Below are 17,441 nucleotides of genomic sequence, written 5' to 3'. Positions count from 1 at the left end.
TTTGTAGTGTTGTGCACATTTATAGTTTCAGTTTAGTTTTTGGAAAACTCTTATGAGTTTCTGTTATCACAGTTTTAGATAATCATAAATACCTTACAGACAACAGACACATGAGTTCTTGATTCTAGATAATTACAGCAAAGTGTGAATTTGCTCATGTGGCCCTCTACCAATTCAAGCATGTGTATGTGCCAGAAAGAACTGTGTAAGAGAGAGAAAAGTGTGTGCGTGTATTTAAATGAGAGGTCATTGAAGATATCAGTGTGTGTGTACAGCTCATTTGTAATTCGCACAGAAATTCTCCTGAACTCCTAAACACCCTAACTCTAGAATCCTATCATAAATGTTTATTAACAATAGTGATTTCAGTTAGGATCTCAACAGGACAAAAGACTTAAGATAGGGTTTGTTTGTTTTTTTTACGCCATGCCAGCTTCTATGGCTATATTCATGGCGAAAGCCAGGTTTAGTTATTTAAAAATAATGTGTTTAAGATTCATTTTTCCTAAAAACCTTCAAACTAAATTTGGATTCACTTGATTAAAAACCTTTTCAAAAGTATCAACTGAATAATACAGGTTCCTCAGATGTGTAGAGGTATGACAGTCCAGTAAAACATGTTTAATGGATAGTGGGTTCTGACAAGATGAGCACTTTGGTCAATTTTCTCCTGATAGTAAAAATTGGTGTGTGAGTCTTGTATGTCCTCTCCGGCATTGTGTATAAATGACTTGATCCCAGTGATTATTAATAGGGAACACATATCTTGTTCCTACAACAAGACTTATTTCCCGTAATTTGTTGTTTAAACATTGATCCCACTCCGACTGCCATTTGTTTTTGATATATACATTCAGAGTTGGTTTGAGATCTGTGGAAGGTATAGGGCATTTTATTGGTTCAGTAGACAGTGCTTCTCTGGCAGCTCTGTCTGCTTGTTCATAACCGGAGATTCCAGAGTGTCCAGGTACCCAGCAGAAAATAATATTAAAACTCTTTGCTTCAAGAGATGATATTTTGATTAAAATCTTCATGATTGTTGGGTGATCAGTTTTAGTAGCTTCCAATGCTTCAAGAACATGATTTTGAATCAGTTATTATTAAAAAAGTTCTCAATAAACTTCAGTGCCAGTAGTAGAGTGTTTGCCTCTGCAGTGAAAACTGAACTTTGGTCAGGGATGTGACTTAAGATAGAGAGTTTCTGTAATATGTCCCCTGATCATGTGACAAAGCAAACCATTGTGATAAGGGCAGAGTACATATATCATTTTTCAGAAAAAGGAACAATGGAGAGTAATTTATTTTTTCCTTCTTAAATTGTGTATTATTGTTTGTAAAAGCCACGTCTAATAACATGCTTACACATTCAATGAGTAAAACTTCTAATTTATAATGGCTTTTCACATTCATTTTATCACACAAACCATAATGATACACAAAAAAGTAAATTCTACACAAAATATCAAACACACACACACACACACACACACACACACACAAAAGAAGCCAGTTTTTCAACTTGTATCTGGATCAGATCTCTTTTTTTGGTTCACTTTATTTGTAAGATATCAGTCCACTTTTCAATCACACAGTTAATATTTATTTATTTTATTTTATTTTATTTTTGGATTTTCCCCCTTTTTCGCCCAATTTGGAATGCCCAATTCCCAATGCGCTTTTAAGTCCTCGTGTTCGCGTAGTGATTCGCCCCAATCCGAATCCCAGCTGCCTCCACGTCTGAGACTGCCAACCCGCGCATCTTATCACGTAGCTTGAGCGCGTCGCCACGGAGACATAGCACGTGTGGAGGCTTCACGCCATCACCGCGGCATCCACGCACAACTCACCACGCGCCCCACCGAGAACAAACCACATTATAGCGACCACGAGGAGGTTACCCCATGTGACTCTACCCTCCCTAGCAACCAGGCCAATTTGGTTGCTTAGGAGACCTGGCTGGAGTCACTCAGCACACTTTGGGATTCGAACTAGCGAGCTAGCGAACTCCAGGGGTGATAGCCAGCGTCTTTTACCACTGAGCTACCCAGGCCCTGCCACACAGTTATTTTTTGTAACCCAGTCAACCATAATATTGTTGTAGTGTGTAAACAAATAATAATTATGATAATAATAATAAATTGTTAATATAATTGTTTTTAGATTTTTAAAATACAATAGTAATATATTTCAGTCCTGCACCTTTAACTTTAAAACCCTCTGGCTTTTATGTTGTCAGTCTGAACAGTCCAGGAAGTCCTGTATGGGGGAAGAAGCTGTCATGAAGTCGGCTGGTGCAGGTCCTGATGCTGCGATACTCACTGCTACCATCAGGCAGGCGGTATCGCAGCATCAGGACCCGCACCAGCCGACTTCATGACAGCTTCTTCCCCCCAGCAATCAGACTTTTGAACTCTTGATCTCTCACGATCAATATACATCAGCACTGCACATTATTAATATTATTATCTCACACTGGACTGTCATAAATTATATTATATTCTCTATTAACTTCACACTGGCAACTGACTATCAACCGACAGCCTGAATGTCAATAGAGTACAATACAACCTACTGTACATTTTATATATACTATTTTTTTTATTGTATAATGTGTATTCTATATTGTGTGTATTGTATAATGTACATTGTATGTTATTATTTGTATATTGTGTTGTGTGTAATTATGTGTATATTAGATTTTAAATTGTGTTGTGTAAATCTGATGTTTATTGTAAATTGGTACATGTCTCATCACTGTCATGACTGCTATGTTGCTCGGAACTGCACCCAAGAATTTCACACACTATTGCACTTGTGTATATGGTTGTGTGACAATAAAAGTGACTTGAATTGTAAGTGTCTGTATGTGGGCTAGTTCACAGTAGTTTAATTCGCTTCTTATTCAAAATCAGGTGAAATGCTTCTTCGGTGCAGTTCTCAATGCATATTAAGCAAACTGAACTATTGAGTTTCTCCATATGAGATTTTGTTTGTGTGTAGCGCTCACATTGCACACCGCATTGAGGGCTGCAAGCACATCAACAGCATGTGCGTGCTATATATGTAAGTCAACAGAGCTGCGGCATTCACTCACGTGCTGCATATAGGCTACATAATACATATTTACTTTTTAAACTGCCTTTTGTGATTCACAGATCTATCGCATATCTTCAAGTGGCTTTGATTAGTCATATGGACTACTTTAATGGTGCCTTTATGGTTCTTTCCTATTATTTTTGGAGCTTGACAGTAATGGACATGACTAACATACAGTATCGGATTTGGATAGGGCTCGTTGGACTGATACCCGATCCGTCTAAAAAAGTCTGTATCGGATCGGTGCATCCCTAAAAACAACATAAAGAAAACATCTATAAAAGGGAGAAAAAAAAGAGTGGAAGAGTAAAGAGTAATTTCATATCAATGACGGTTCATCTCATCACCACATGGACATCCTATATAAATTGTGACAATTCCTGTGATTATTTGCATAATTTGTTTACAAATACTTTAATCCAAATTAGGGAGAAAACATTACAAGCCATTCCAAATTTCAACTGAGTACTAGAACAGAACAATGCTAGAGCAGATGTATAAGTGCAGAAAAGTGAAGAAAGGATTTTTACAGTGCTCGCAGGGCAGCACTGCATTGATATTTCTTTCTTACCTCTTTGTTTCAAAACCTTAACTTTATGCATTACATTTCTGCAGTTAATTCAGTCTAACGTACAGATCTATTCAAACTTTGCTTTGTAGAAAATTTCAGCCTTGTTGCAAATGTCAGCCTTTGCTTGTTGCAAACTTTGTGCTGTTTTAGAAATTTTAGATTAAAGTTGGAAAATCTCCCATTGACTTACATAGACATGGATAGAATGTTTGCCATTCAAAATCTAACTAACAGCAATGGCGGTGTATAATTCATATTTGCATAGCTGATTCCATTTAAGGCTTCTTTCTTGTCTATTTGCATACTGAATTCTGATTGGTCTTGTCTTCTTTGCACTTTTATCCATATATAGCCTTAACAGTGCAGTGATGTATGTTGATTCTTGCAGCTGACAGAAAACAAGATGGTGATATGACAACAGCAAAGCAGCTCAGATGCAGCATTTCATTTAGAAATCTTGTTGATTTTAAGTGCAATCATGCTATGATGAGTCAAAGGAGTAGTTCACCCAAAAAGGAAAATTCTGTCATCGTTTACTCACCCTCATGTTGCTCTGAACCCATATGATTTTCTTCTGCGGAACACAAAAGGAGATGTTAGGCAGAATCTTAGCCTCAGTCACCATTCACTTTCCTATAGGGATGTCATGATTATGAAAGTTGGCTGACGATTAACTGTCAAAAAAATGATTGCGATTATGATGATTAATTGTCTGTTTTAGGGCTTTCACGATTAACTGTATATAACATAATATAATTGTCAATATAATTGTCATACTTCTTAAGGAGTTCAGTATGGGTGCTTCAGTTCATACACCTTATGAAGTCATTTTAACATATTTAATTTCAAATATATAACTTCAAATATATAAATACAATAATAAAAGAGGGTAATATTATTTCCTTTTAAGGTTTTAAAAACTTAAAAAAAACTTATGAATGTCATGAAAAATCATGTTTTAAATATCAAAATATTTCTAAATACTTAATATATGTCTATCTTTTTGGTCAACTTTAGTTTTGGTCAATTTTACATTTACACTGATGTTTTTGGAACTCAAATAATTTAACTTTTTTTATAAAAAAGTAAATATATATATTTATTATATTTATATAATATAATATTATACTATACACTGATCAGCCACAACATTAAAACCACTGACAGGTGAAGTGAATAACATTTATTATCTCGTTACAATAGCACCTGTCAAGGGGTGGGATATATTAGGCAGCAAGTGAACAGTCAGTTCTTGAATTTCATGTGTTGGAAGCAGGTAAAATGGGTAAGTGTAAGGATCTGAGCGACTTTGACAAGGGCCAAATTGTGATGGCTAGACGACTGGGTCAGAGCATCTCCAAAACCTACCAAAAGTGGTCCAAGGAGGGACAACCGGTGAACTGGCGACAGGGTCATGGGCGCCCAAGGCTCAATGATGTGCATGGGGGCGAGGGTGAAGGCTAACCCCTCTGGTCCGATCCCACAGAAGAGCTAATGCTGAAAAATGTAATGCTGGCCATGATAGAAAGGTGTCAGAACACACAGTGCATCACAGCTTGCTGCGTATGGGGCTGCGTAGCCACAGACCGGTCAGAGTGCCTATGCTGACCCATGTCCACAGCCGAAAGCGCCTACAATGGGCATGTGAGCATCAGAACTGAACCATGGAGCAATGGAAGAAGGTGGCCTGGTCTGATGAATCATGTTTTCTTTTAGATCATGTGGAAGAGATGACAGCTGGATGCACTATGGGAAGAAGGCAGGCTGGTGGAGGAAGTGTGATGCTCTGGGCAATGTTCTGCTGGGAAACCTTGGGTCCTGGCATTCATGTGGATGTTACTTTGACACGTACCACCTACCTAAAGATTGTACACCCCTTCATGGCAAAGGTATTTCCTGATGGCAGTGGCCTCTTTCAGCAGGATAATGCACCCTGCCACACTGCAAAAACTGTTCAGGAATGGTTTGAGGAACAAGACAAAGAGTTCAAGGTGTTGACTTGACCTCCAAATTCCCCAGATCTCAATCCGATTTAGCATCTATGGGATGTGCTGGACCAACAAGTCTGTTCCATGGACGCCCCATTTCGCAACTTACAGGACTTAAAGGATCTGCTGCTAAAGTCTTGGTGCCAGATACCCCAGGACACCTTCAGAGGTCTTGTGGAGTCCATGCCTCGACGGGTCAGAGCTGTTTTGGTGTCATGAGGGGGACCTACACGATATAAGGCAGGTGGTTTTAATGTTGTGGCTGATCGGTGTATTATGCAATAGCAAAATATTTCTGTCCTAATTTATTCACTTTCACATGTTATTTTAATGCTCTTTGATTCAACCCACAAGCCCTTATTTCTCATGAAGCAAAACCTTTGGGATTTCATTTCATAATTTTATCAGAGCACACCAGGAACATTTGCCATTACATGATCGTTAAATTAAAGTGAAACCAGTGCACTTAGTGTTCAAAGCTTATATTTCTTTGTTTATATTTTCGGTTAGTTTGGCGCGAACCTTTGCTGAAGGCGCGCGCATCAGAGTGTTTGAGAAGCGCTTCACGTGCTCCTCTGGACAGGAGCTGCTCTGGTTCGGAATTCAACTGAATGACACACAAATGCGCCGTTGATGGCATTTATCTATATGCTTAAAATTCTTTATTTGGGAATTAAAATGTGATTGTTATTTGAAGTGCATAATTGAATAATCATGGTTATCTAAAATAACGCAGCTATCTCAAATAACCGCAATCAGACTATTATTTAATCATCGCAACAGGCCTAATTGTATAAAAACAGGTGAAAAGTGAAATAAAAAAATAAAAATAAAAATCTACATAACATCTTTTATGTTCCATGGAAGAAAGTATTGGTGAGTATATGATGACAGAATTTTCATTTTAGAATGAACTATCCCTTTAAAGGGTTCCCAGAAAAGGTGACCTGCTGCTTTACATTTCTTATGTCTTGCAAGTTTCCTGTACCTACTGTACAATTGTGTTCTGGTATTAGCTAACTGGTCTGATGTATTTTATTTAAATAAAATACAGTACTGTGCAAAAGTTTTAGGCACTTGTGAAAAATGTTGCATAGTGAGGATTTCTTCAAAAAAAGTGCCATAATTAGTTTTAATTTTTCAATTAACATCATCCAAAGTCTAGTAAACATAAAAAAACCTAAATCAATATTTGGTGTGACCAACTTTGCCTTCAAAACAGCACCAATTCTCCGAGGGACACCTGGACACAGACAGGATGTTCCAAGCTTCTTGGAGAATTCGCCACAGTTCTTCTATATATTTAGTCTCAATTGCTTCTGTCTCTTCATGTAATCCCAGACTGACTCGATGTTCAGTGGGGGTCTCTGTGGGGCCATGACATCTGTTGCAGGGCTCCCTGTTCTTCTATCCTATTCTATTTGCAGAAGGAATGTTTGGGAATCTAAAATGTATATTACCTATTGACACTACAGCTAAAGATTTAAATAACCATCTTAAGACAAATGTTTTTGTTAAACATCTTATGTACTGTACATAATACTACCAATAATGATTTATTACAATAAAAAATTATATTCCCCCTCTTCCAAATTATTCACTATCAGCCATTAGTACTCACACTCAGGCAGCACAATAACTGGGCAGTTTTCAATAGTGTGTTTTATTGGTCTGGACTTTAGTGTCCTATTAGACCAGACCAGTCATTTCAGAAGCAGGGTCCTTTGATTACACATGATAGCCATTAGTCTGTCACACCAGTGTTTTTCATTTTCAACACTGAAGATACATTTTTTTGCAATGACTGCATAATTCGTCAAACTTGAAAATAGGATCCTGACCATAAATTCATCATAAGTAAACAGTATGAGAAAACTTTTGTGAGAAAAAATAGTAGCACTGTCAATTGATTGATCCTGTGTGAATGGCTCCTTACTCATTCTGTGCTGCTTTGTGCATTCTCTCTATGCGTGTGGTTGGTGATTTTTCTTTTTCTTTTCTCCCCTTTTCTCCCCAATTTGGAATGCCCAATTCCCAGTGTGCTCCAAGTCCTCGTGGTGGCATAGTGACTCAATCTGGGTGGCGGAGGACAAATCTCTGTTGCCTCCGCGTCTGAGACCGTCAATCCATGCATCTTATCACGTGGCTTGTTAAGCACATTACCGCGGAGATGTAGCGTGTGGAGGCCCACACTATTCTCCGCGGCATCCATGCACAACTCACCACACGCCCCACCGAGAGCGAGAACCACACATTATAGCGACCACGAGGAGGTTACCCCATGTGACTCTACCCTCCCTAGCGACTGGGCCAATTTGGTTGCTTAGGAGACTTGGCTGGAGTTACTCAGCACGCCCTAGATTCGAACTTGCGACTCCAGGGGTGGTAGTCAGCGTCAATACTCGCTGAGATACTCAGGCCCCCGGTGATTTTCTTTTTAATTAAACGCATTAAAGAAACATGTTATAATTGACATCCCTATAAGACAGTAACATTTATAACTACAGAAAAGTGTTTAGAATTTACAGTATTTAGAATTATTCATTATATAAGATTAAATAAATTTTGCAAATAGAATATCTACAAATGCACTGTGAAAATAAAAAAGAGAGAGATTAAACCCAATTATTATGTAATGTCATTCACTGCAGCAACTTTTTTCATGAACACAGAAATATAAAACAATGAAAAGTGTACACCATGAAAAGTACTGTAAATTTTTAATTACAGACCAGTCTACAAAAAACATAAACACTCAACATAACCTTTCTTGGATGTTTTTCAATTAATTTGAAATTCTCTTATGATTATTAAAAAAAAAATATCTTGCTTTTCATTAGTAACCATTCTAATTGACCGATCCCAACATTAAGGGTCCAACAGAGTTTAAAACTAAATGTGTAGTATGCATTTTAGACAAGCTTTACATTAATCTAATTTTTTCAGAATTTTGGCCATCTATAAAAGGTCTGGCAGACTTGCTTTAGAAACAATCCATCTTCAGACAAACTAAGCAATACTTTAGCAGGTTTTTGGGTCTCTTTTTACATCTAGGGTTCTCACACTTTTTGACCCATCAATTTCCATGACTTTTTCAGTCATCTGTGATTACCGGATAAAGATTTTTTTATAAAGTCATTTAATCAAGACTGCACTAACAAACTGCAGATTCTAGCCAACCAAATAGTTTAGAACTGATCACAATTGGAAAAATGTATATTCATTTAAGAAATTACCATTACATTTACATGACTACATATAATTGTATTAATAACCATGACTTTTCTATGCAGGCCTAGAAATCACAATTCTAAAATTCCCTTTTGTTTCCAGGCAAGTCACTGCTGGAAACAGAAACTCCAGACTTTCTCCACATGTCTAGCCTCCAAAGTACCATGTGTTACAGAAAGGGCACCACAGCAATAAGGAACAGGGCACTGTGGCTGTCCACCATCTATCCAGTTCTCATACACTAAACTATCCCCATTCACCCAGAAACAACTACCTGCCAGAAAGTGCAGCCCAATCCATACATGATAATTCTGGACATGTTAAATTTTCCTCTGGGCCACCTGCTGTTCTTCAGATGATACCAGACTCGCCAAGTCCACATATGTGTCTCTGTAGTGCTCCAAGGCTTCCTCTTATGATTTAGGTTCTGACATCAGGATCATGGAGCACACTTTGCCCAAACAAAAGAATGGTAGTGGCGCTATACAGGGTTCATCGAACCATTCACCATCCATCGATGCTGCACAACTTTGGTAACCGTATGTGGGTTTGTTCCTGAAATCTTGAGCGTCAGGCTGCATGCGGCGCCAATTTCAAATTTTTGAAGTGCTGTTAGCCCAACGCCAAGGCTCATTATACAACCCAATCCAAAACTAAAGATCATCCACAAAGGATCCGTGGACTCCATGGATATACCCCACAAGTGCAGTGATTTCTTCTTGGGTTTTCACCATGACTAGGTTCGTGTTCAACAGCTTGCAGAAGGTCTGAGATTCACTCCAGTTTTTATTCTCACTGAACAGCATGAATTCAGGGCTACAGTTTATTTTTCTGAAACAGACAAATGGTGTTCCTCAAAGCAATCCAAGTAAAACCACCTGGTATAAAAGCACTGATATTGGTGTTATTCACTGCATTAGATATAGGTGCAAAACAATCACGCTTAGAATCACAATGTGTTTTTGCATCCAACCAAGTCAGAGTATTGTCTTGTAATTTCCATAGCCTAGTATCTAGATGTCAGACAAAATTTCATGTATCAGCACATGAGCAGTTATAGCAAAATCTATTCCTGTTTATTGTGGCACAGTCCCCAGGTTTATACCAGTTGAAATAATTTGCTCCGGTGTTATCAACCCATTTCCATAATGGATCCCCCCTATAAAGTCCAATCCAAGACAGCTGTTTGGCAGAACCAGAGAGATTCTTTAGATCGTTCTCATCTGAGACTCTAAAGAATTCATCAAAATGATTATTGCAATACTTCCTTGCTTCATACCAAGACAAATTCATCTCCACATAGATGAAGTCCTTCACTAATCCTAGTATAGGTTCATCAGCATTATGGCGCACCAGCAGCAGGAAGCTAAGAAATCCAGACTTCTCCATGGTTAGACAGTCTAGGTGACTGTTATAAGAACTGATGTTATGTTATACTAGTCTTGAAATTAATTTGCATGGCTTCTAAGAAATAAACAGCCTAAACACCCAGCAGCCTATTCAAATGAGTGAGGTGCAATGAAGGAACACCTAGAGGTGTTGGTTTACCACTGCATGCACAAATATTTCAGATATTAAGATTAAGTCAGTTAGCAAAATTATAACACATTGAAAAGACAAAATGATTAAACTGTGGACTATTACCTTGTTGGCTACACTTGGCGGCCAGAGTGTAGGAGTAGAAATGTGTGACTGTATTGACAACAGTATTATTTAACTTTCTGCCAAATCAAATGGTATTCAAATGAGGGAGAAATTCAAAAACATTCAATCTTAGATTTCCTACCAAACCAAATCACACCACACCACACAGATCTATTAGAAAAAACAAACAAAAACATGTATTTTCTTTGTTATTATTTGTCTTATATCTCAATAATTGTATTTGAGTAGTTAACATCTTTCTTTTAAGCGCAAGCACCAAATGACAAACCAGCTCAGTGTGCAAAGGTTATCTCTGTAATTATATAATGAAAATAGCAAACAATTTGATTACACTACTGCAAGTGCTCTGTTATTATTTTCAGAAGACAAAATTAGACACCACAAACATTCATTGGATGATTTAGAACATGACTATTAGAGTGACTATTTGCACAAGATGTAAATAGCATTTACAGCCCGGCTACTGGTGGAAACACACAAACTGAAGACAAACTGCACCCCTAGTGTCGCTGCGGTGGTGTTGGGTGTAACGAATGTGTGGATGTCCCTTTTCAATGCGGATGTACCGGGTTTGATTCCACCTTTTGTCCCACTTTTTCCCCATCCTGTTTCCTGTCTCCACTCTTAATATTTCCTTTAATACTACTTATATAATAATAAATAAAAATGAATATAAAGGTTGATTTCTTCACAGTGATTTGGTCACGGTGAAGGTTAGGGAGTTGACAGGTTTGATCAGCATAATTTTAATGCAATTAACCATGGTGTTACTACAGTAATATGGTGTTAATGTAGTAACCATGTTTTATTTTGAGATTATTATGATTTTACTACAAAATATCACGGTGGAATTATGGTTATTGCAGTAAAACAATGGTTACATTTTATAAGGAAATGTTAGGTGGTTTAGGTTGTCTATGGGACTCTAAATAAACACACTGCAGTGATGCCCCTATTCTGTATGTTAGTATTTAATTAGGGGTGCAAATAGTATCTGCCACTATTTGCAATTAGTGCAAAAAATTTGCTTTTTATTGCTATTTACACTTAATGTAAATAGCATCTGACGCAATTTGCAAGATCTAAAAGACCTTTCCTAAGTATCATTAAGAATAAAAAAATAAATAAAAAAAAAAACAACAAAAAAAAAACATTATGATCTAAATTTAAGATCTCTGACATCTGTCTATGGAGGACCAAATGTGACAATATCAAAAATAACTAAACAAATTATAATTGAAAAAATTCAAGTGTATATATAAATAAATACATTTTTAAATATGACAAATGAGTATTTGCACTTTTATTTCCTCATTTATTTCTAAATGTATTTATTTCAACATGTATTTATTTCTACATTTATCTATTTAAATGTTTATATTTCCATATTTATTTCCACATTTATATATTTCCACATTTATTTATTTCTATATTTATTTATTTCCACATTTCTGTTTCCATATGGTAATGAGGGGGTGAACTTTCTACTTCAGGCATAACAATCAAATTCGGAGTGCTCTAAAATGAAGCTTGGAGGCCACAGTGACATCTTGTGGTTGAAAAAAATTAAATGTTTGAAATATAGCCACAGGTGGGTGTGGGCGTGCATTGAGAAATTGTCAAATGTACCTGTGAGTAGAGCAATTCGATTATCTCTATTGAATGAATGATTTAGAGGTGGGCAAAATGACCAAATCTTTTATCACTGTTTAAGTAATTTTATATGTCTGTAATTCTCTGTACGTAGAGTCACCATACCTGTACAGACTATTTTCAAAAATGTCTGGGACTCTGCGGAAAATCTTGGCAGACAATCTGAACAGAAACTGCAACTTCAACAAATCTGATAACAGACACTTTGACAAAAAGCAGCGCAGTCACGTGAAATGATCTGGTATCAATTAATGTGAACACGCGGATGTTGGCAATAGGAGTTTGATTTATTCAGGACCGGGCGTGTATAAATAGCCAAACAAGGCAGCTCAGGAAGGGTGGAAAAAGGGTGGGGAGAGAGAGAGAGTGATACACATGGACTGTGAGCTGTGTAATTCTTCCTCTCCTCAGTCAGGCGTGAGCTGCAGTGCTGCTCTTGCGCCATAATTAAGAGTTTCATATGATCTCATGTTACGTTAAATGAGATCAAATGACTATTTGACAAAGAACATTTTTGTCGACAATTTTTTATTGTCGACGTTGTCGATAACGTGGACTAATCGTTTCAGCCCTATTGCCAACATCCAGGTGTTTTCATTAATTGATACCAGATCATTTCACGTGAGCAAGCAGCTATTTGTCAAAGTGTCTGTTATCAGATCTGTTGAAGTTGCAGTTTCTGTTCAGATTGTCTGCCAAGATTTTCCGCAGAGTCCCAGACATTTTTGAAAATAGTCTGTACAGGTATGGTGACTCTACGTACAGAGAATTACAGACATATAAAATTACTTAAACAGTGATAAAAGATTTTGGTCATTTTGTCCACCTCTAAGTCATTCATTCAATAGAGATAATTCACTTCCTATTCGAATTGGTCTACTCACAGGGCATTTTACAATTTCTCAATGCAGGCTCACACCCACCTGTGGCTATTTCAACATTTAATTTTTTCAACCACATGATGTCACCTCCAAGCTTCATTCTAGAGCACGCCGAGCTCGATTGTTATGCCTGAAGTAGAAAGCACGCCCCCTCATTAACATATGGACACAGAAATGTAGAAATACATAAATGTGGAAATAAATAAATGTAGAAATAAATAAATATGGAAATATAAACATATACATAAATAAATTTAGAAATAAATACACGTTGAAATAAATTAACATGGAAATACAATAATACATAAGGAAATAAAAGTGCAAATACTCATTTATGTCAGATTTAAAAATGTACTAATATTAAATAAAAATGTATTTATTTATATGTACACTTTATTCATTTTTTTTTTTACATTTCTTTGCAAATATATTTATTTGTTTATTTATTTTTAATATTGTCACATTTGGTCCTCCATATCTGTCCAGTAAACCGTTACCAAAACACGTAACATTTTTGAGACTTTGCTGTTTTTCAATTTAAACAATCAGTTCCACATTATTATGTTTAATAATAGTGTTTCAAAAGGAAGAAAAAAATACCAATGCCAGTCTGACGCCAGCTCTGAAGTAAAGACATTGGCTAATGAGTAATAATCCATCACCACTTATAAAACAGTTTGTGAGCTAATGGCCTTGGAAAGGATCTAATGGGGTGTTTTGCACAGCATGCTATGAACAGCCTAAGGCCACAGTCCTTGCAATGAATCTTTATCCAGACCTGAGTATATTGGTTTTAAGTGGCTAAATTCAAAGGTAATTAGGAGACTAAATAATGTTTAAATTTTTGTGATCTCTACAAATATCATAGTCTTGACTGTCTAGCTTTACTGTCAATATTGTTTAAAGTGCTGCCATATGGGCAATAGGTTCAATAAAAGCAACACATCTGATTCATGCTTTAAGTGATGTAGTTGTTATACTAGTTACACTACTGTGGGGCTAGTTGTCACACATTATACTCCAGTGAATATTTTTTCTAGGTAGGTTTTTTTTAAGTCAATTTCAAAATCTGTATGGCCACATACCTAGAATTCACAATAATAACAATAATTTAAGGTTTTTAGTGTTAAATAAAACCCATGTGTATTTTGACTTTTGACTCAAAAAAAAAAAAAAAAAGAAAAAAAAAGAAAAAGAAAAGAAAAACGGTAACTAAGTGTAGAGCCGAGGAGGGCGGGGCCGGGCTGGAATAGCGCACGCCCGGTCCCCAATCAGCCTGATGGGGCACGCGAGGGATAAAGGCGGCCGGGGACGACAGTTCGAGAGAGAGAGAATGACAGACAGCTGTACTGTGTGTTTATAGTTGTGTGTTTTTGTTTAAGTTGTTTATTAAATTATTATTTATATTGTCAAGCCGGTTCTCGCCGCCTCCTTTCCACTGAACCCCCTTACACTAAGATATCACCTTTGTGACATCCTCCTCGTTTATTTGAGTGTAACTTGTAACTTGCAACTTGCAAGCAAGTTTACACTTATACCAAATACTTTTCTCTTAATGCACATAAATGAAGCAGATACAAACTACCACTGCACCACCACAAACAGTTAGACAGATGCTTAGTGTTGTGCTACATCAAGGGCTGAGACTGATAGGAGGCTTCAGACTATACAACAGCGCAAGACTGATCTAGCCTACTCCAGCTGTTCGTAATCACTTCAGACTACTCTGCGAAGACTACCATGGACCACGTTACTTCTGACAATACCAGACTTTTTGCACATCATACACAATATATGATCCTAGTGGTTAAATCCATGTCTTCAGAAGCAGAATGATACATGTAGGTGAGAAACAGATAAATATTTAAGTCCTTTTTTACTATAAATTCTCCTCCCTGCCCAGTAGGTGGTGATATACATGAAAAATGCGAATCACCAAAAACAAAAGAACTCTTAGGAGAAAAGAACGCTCAGGAGTGCCAGTGAAAGTGGACGTTTATAGTAAAAAAAAAAACAAAACAAAAAAACAAAAAAAAAACAAAAAGGACTTAAATATTAATCTGTTTCTCACAAACACCTATCATATTGCTTCTGAAGACATGGATTTAACCACTGGAGTTGTATGGATTACTTTTATGCTTTTTGAGCTTCAAAGTTCTGGGCACCATTCACTTGCATTGAATAGACCAACAAAGCTGAGACATTCTTCTAAAAATCTTTGTTTATGTTTAGAAGAAAAAAGAAAGTCATAAACATCTGGGATGGCATGAGGGTGAGCAAATTATGAGAACATTTTCATTTTTGGGTGAACTATCCCTTACATTTAAAAAGGGCCCAAACCCCTCTAAAAACCAACCAACTAACTAGCCTGACCAGATTGGACCACCAGTTAAGACCTGCCAACCAGCTTAGGCTGGAGTTTTTGGACAGCATAGGTGCAGAAATGTCTAAGCAGGAAGCTTTCTACATGTTGATTAGCTTTCACATCAAACTGAGACCCAAAAAGATCAAAAAGGCCCTTCTTAATCAGTGTTTACATTTGTATTATGTGGACAATGTCCAGATGTACAACAACCCCACTGAACAGATGAGCATCCATAACATGTTTTCTGTAACAAATTCATTATTTACGTCACAAATGTCCTCATGTTGAGGTGGAAAAAATGTCATGTGATACAACATCTAGACACATGTAATCAATGAGGTTTTTGAAACAACATTTAATAAACTGACTTAAGATAAAGTCACAATATGGTGTAATTTAGACATTAATGACATCTTTTGGCAATGTTGATGCATCTCAATAAAGGAGCACCAGCCATTGCAACAATGTATCACTGTTCTTTATGACGTAGTATACATACTGTATGTAACACCGTTTTAACAGGTTGTGTTCTCACTTCTCTTTGCTAAAGGTCAGACTTCGGTTACTACGCAACAAACCAAGCATGTGTTCAGTTCAATATGCAAATAAAAGAAACAGAAAGACGTTTGTTGTATGTATTGTGTATTCAACAGACATAGGGCTAAGTGCATTTCTGATAACTGTATTCTTTATGATGCTGATTCCACAAAGGAGGAGATGAAGGACATAATCAATGAGATGCAGGTGCAAATGGTGACAAATCACCGCTGCCAAGATGACAGCTTCATTTGCACAGTGTCAACATAAAGGAATCAGTCTTCTGGTTCATTCTGTATTGTATTGCTGCACAAATAGAAAAGCAATGCATGAGATTATTCCATCATCCAAGCAGACTTACCCAAAATCTTGATCCATTGACTTAAAAAAGAATTTGTAGCTGTTGACAGGGCGGTTGCTGAGGACATTTTTGAAATCTGCCAAAGTTACCTTCTCTGGTGCCACTGACAATTTCACCAAATAAGGAGTTTCCTCCTCGTCTATATGGTAAATAATTTTAGTCTCCGCCATGAGAATATGGTAAGAACAATTGCTGGAGAAAAGCGCGTGTTCCTGATGCTGTCTATTCAAAACGTGTGGCGACAATAAATAATATGACTAGAATAATGGATGCTAAATAAATAAAATTACGCATTTTGCGTGATTAAAGATATGAATTAACCGCCTTTTTGACGCTACGGATAAGAGCACAGCCATTATGCAGGCCGGATAGATATGCCTATTGCAGCTCACTATGCGGAGGTTCTGCTGCCTGTGTAACTGAAACAGGAAGGAAAGGTTCACATCCTTGAGAGAATCAGACTGGAATTTCCAAGCTATTTCCCTGCTTAGTGCTGCCATCATGTGGTTAAAAATGCATTCATTCTCCGAAACAGAGAGAATAAGCTATCACTATTAAAGGGATAGTTCACCCATAAATGAAATTCTCTCATCGTTTACCCATGAATTTCTTTCTTCTGCTGAACACAAACGATTTTTAGAAGAATATCTCAGCTCTGATGGTCCATTCAATGCAAGTGAATGGGTATAAAAATTTTGAAGCACCAAAAAGCATATAAAGGCAGCATAAAAGTACTACATACGACTCCAGTTGTTAAATACATGTCTTTAAAAGGGATATGATAGGGTGAGAATCAGAACAATATTTAAGTTTTTATTTTTTATTTTTTACTATTAATCTCCACTTTCACTTTCACATTCTTCTTTTGTTTTTGGTGATTTGCATTCTTCATGCATATCGCCACCTACTGGGCAGGGAGGAGAATTTATAGTAAAAATAAACAATAAAAAAAAACTTAAATATTGATCTGTTTCTCACCCACACCTATCAAAGCACTTCTGAAGATATAGAGTCTTAATTGATAAATGAAAACTATTTATGGCATTATTTTTGAAGTCATCCTCACTGCAGCATTTTTCACAAGTACCTAAAA

At 36.8% G+C, this 17,441-nt stretch overlaps 1 protein-coding gene across 6 annotated transcripts in view; it reads right to left on the bottom strand.

Moving 5' to 3' along the window:
- dvl1b (dishevelled segment polarity protein 1b) overlaps window positions 1-16,755 on the bottom strand; it is a 53,830-nt gene extending 37,075 nt beyond the window's left edge. For 5 of the 6 annotated variants that reach the window (XM_051675980.1, XM_051675984.1, XM_051675983.1 and 2 more), the window contains exon 1: window positions 16,349-16,755. In XM_051675980.1, coding sequence (XP_051531940.1) covers window positions 16,349-16,518 — 170 coding nt within the window. In that variant the 5' untranslated portion in view covers window positions 16,519-16,755. Of the gene's footprint in view, window positions 1-4,208; window positions 4,242-16,348 lie in introns of all 6 variants that reach the window. The other variant, XM_051675986.1, reaches the window with a different exon arrangement.
- Between the last annotated feature and the right edge of the window lie 686 nt (window positions 16,756-17,441).

The sequence above is a fragment of the Myxocyprinus asiaticus genome, chromosome 37 (genome assembly GCF_019703515.2).
Source record: "Myxocyprinus asiaticus isolate MX2 ecotype Aquarium Trade chromosome 37, UBuf_Myxa_2, whole genome shotgun sequence".
In the NCBI taxonomy this organism is placed as follows: domain Eukaryota; kingdom Metazoa; phylum Chordata; class Actinopteri; order Cypriniformes; family Catostomidae; genus Myxocyprinus; species Myxocyprinus asiaticus.
Note: the sequence above shows the minus strand (reverse complement) of the source record. Positions and strands in the feature narration are given on the sequence as shown.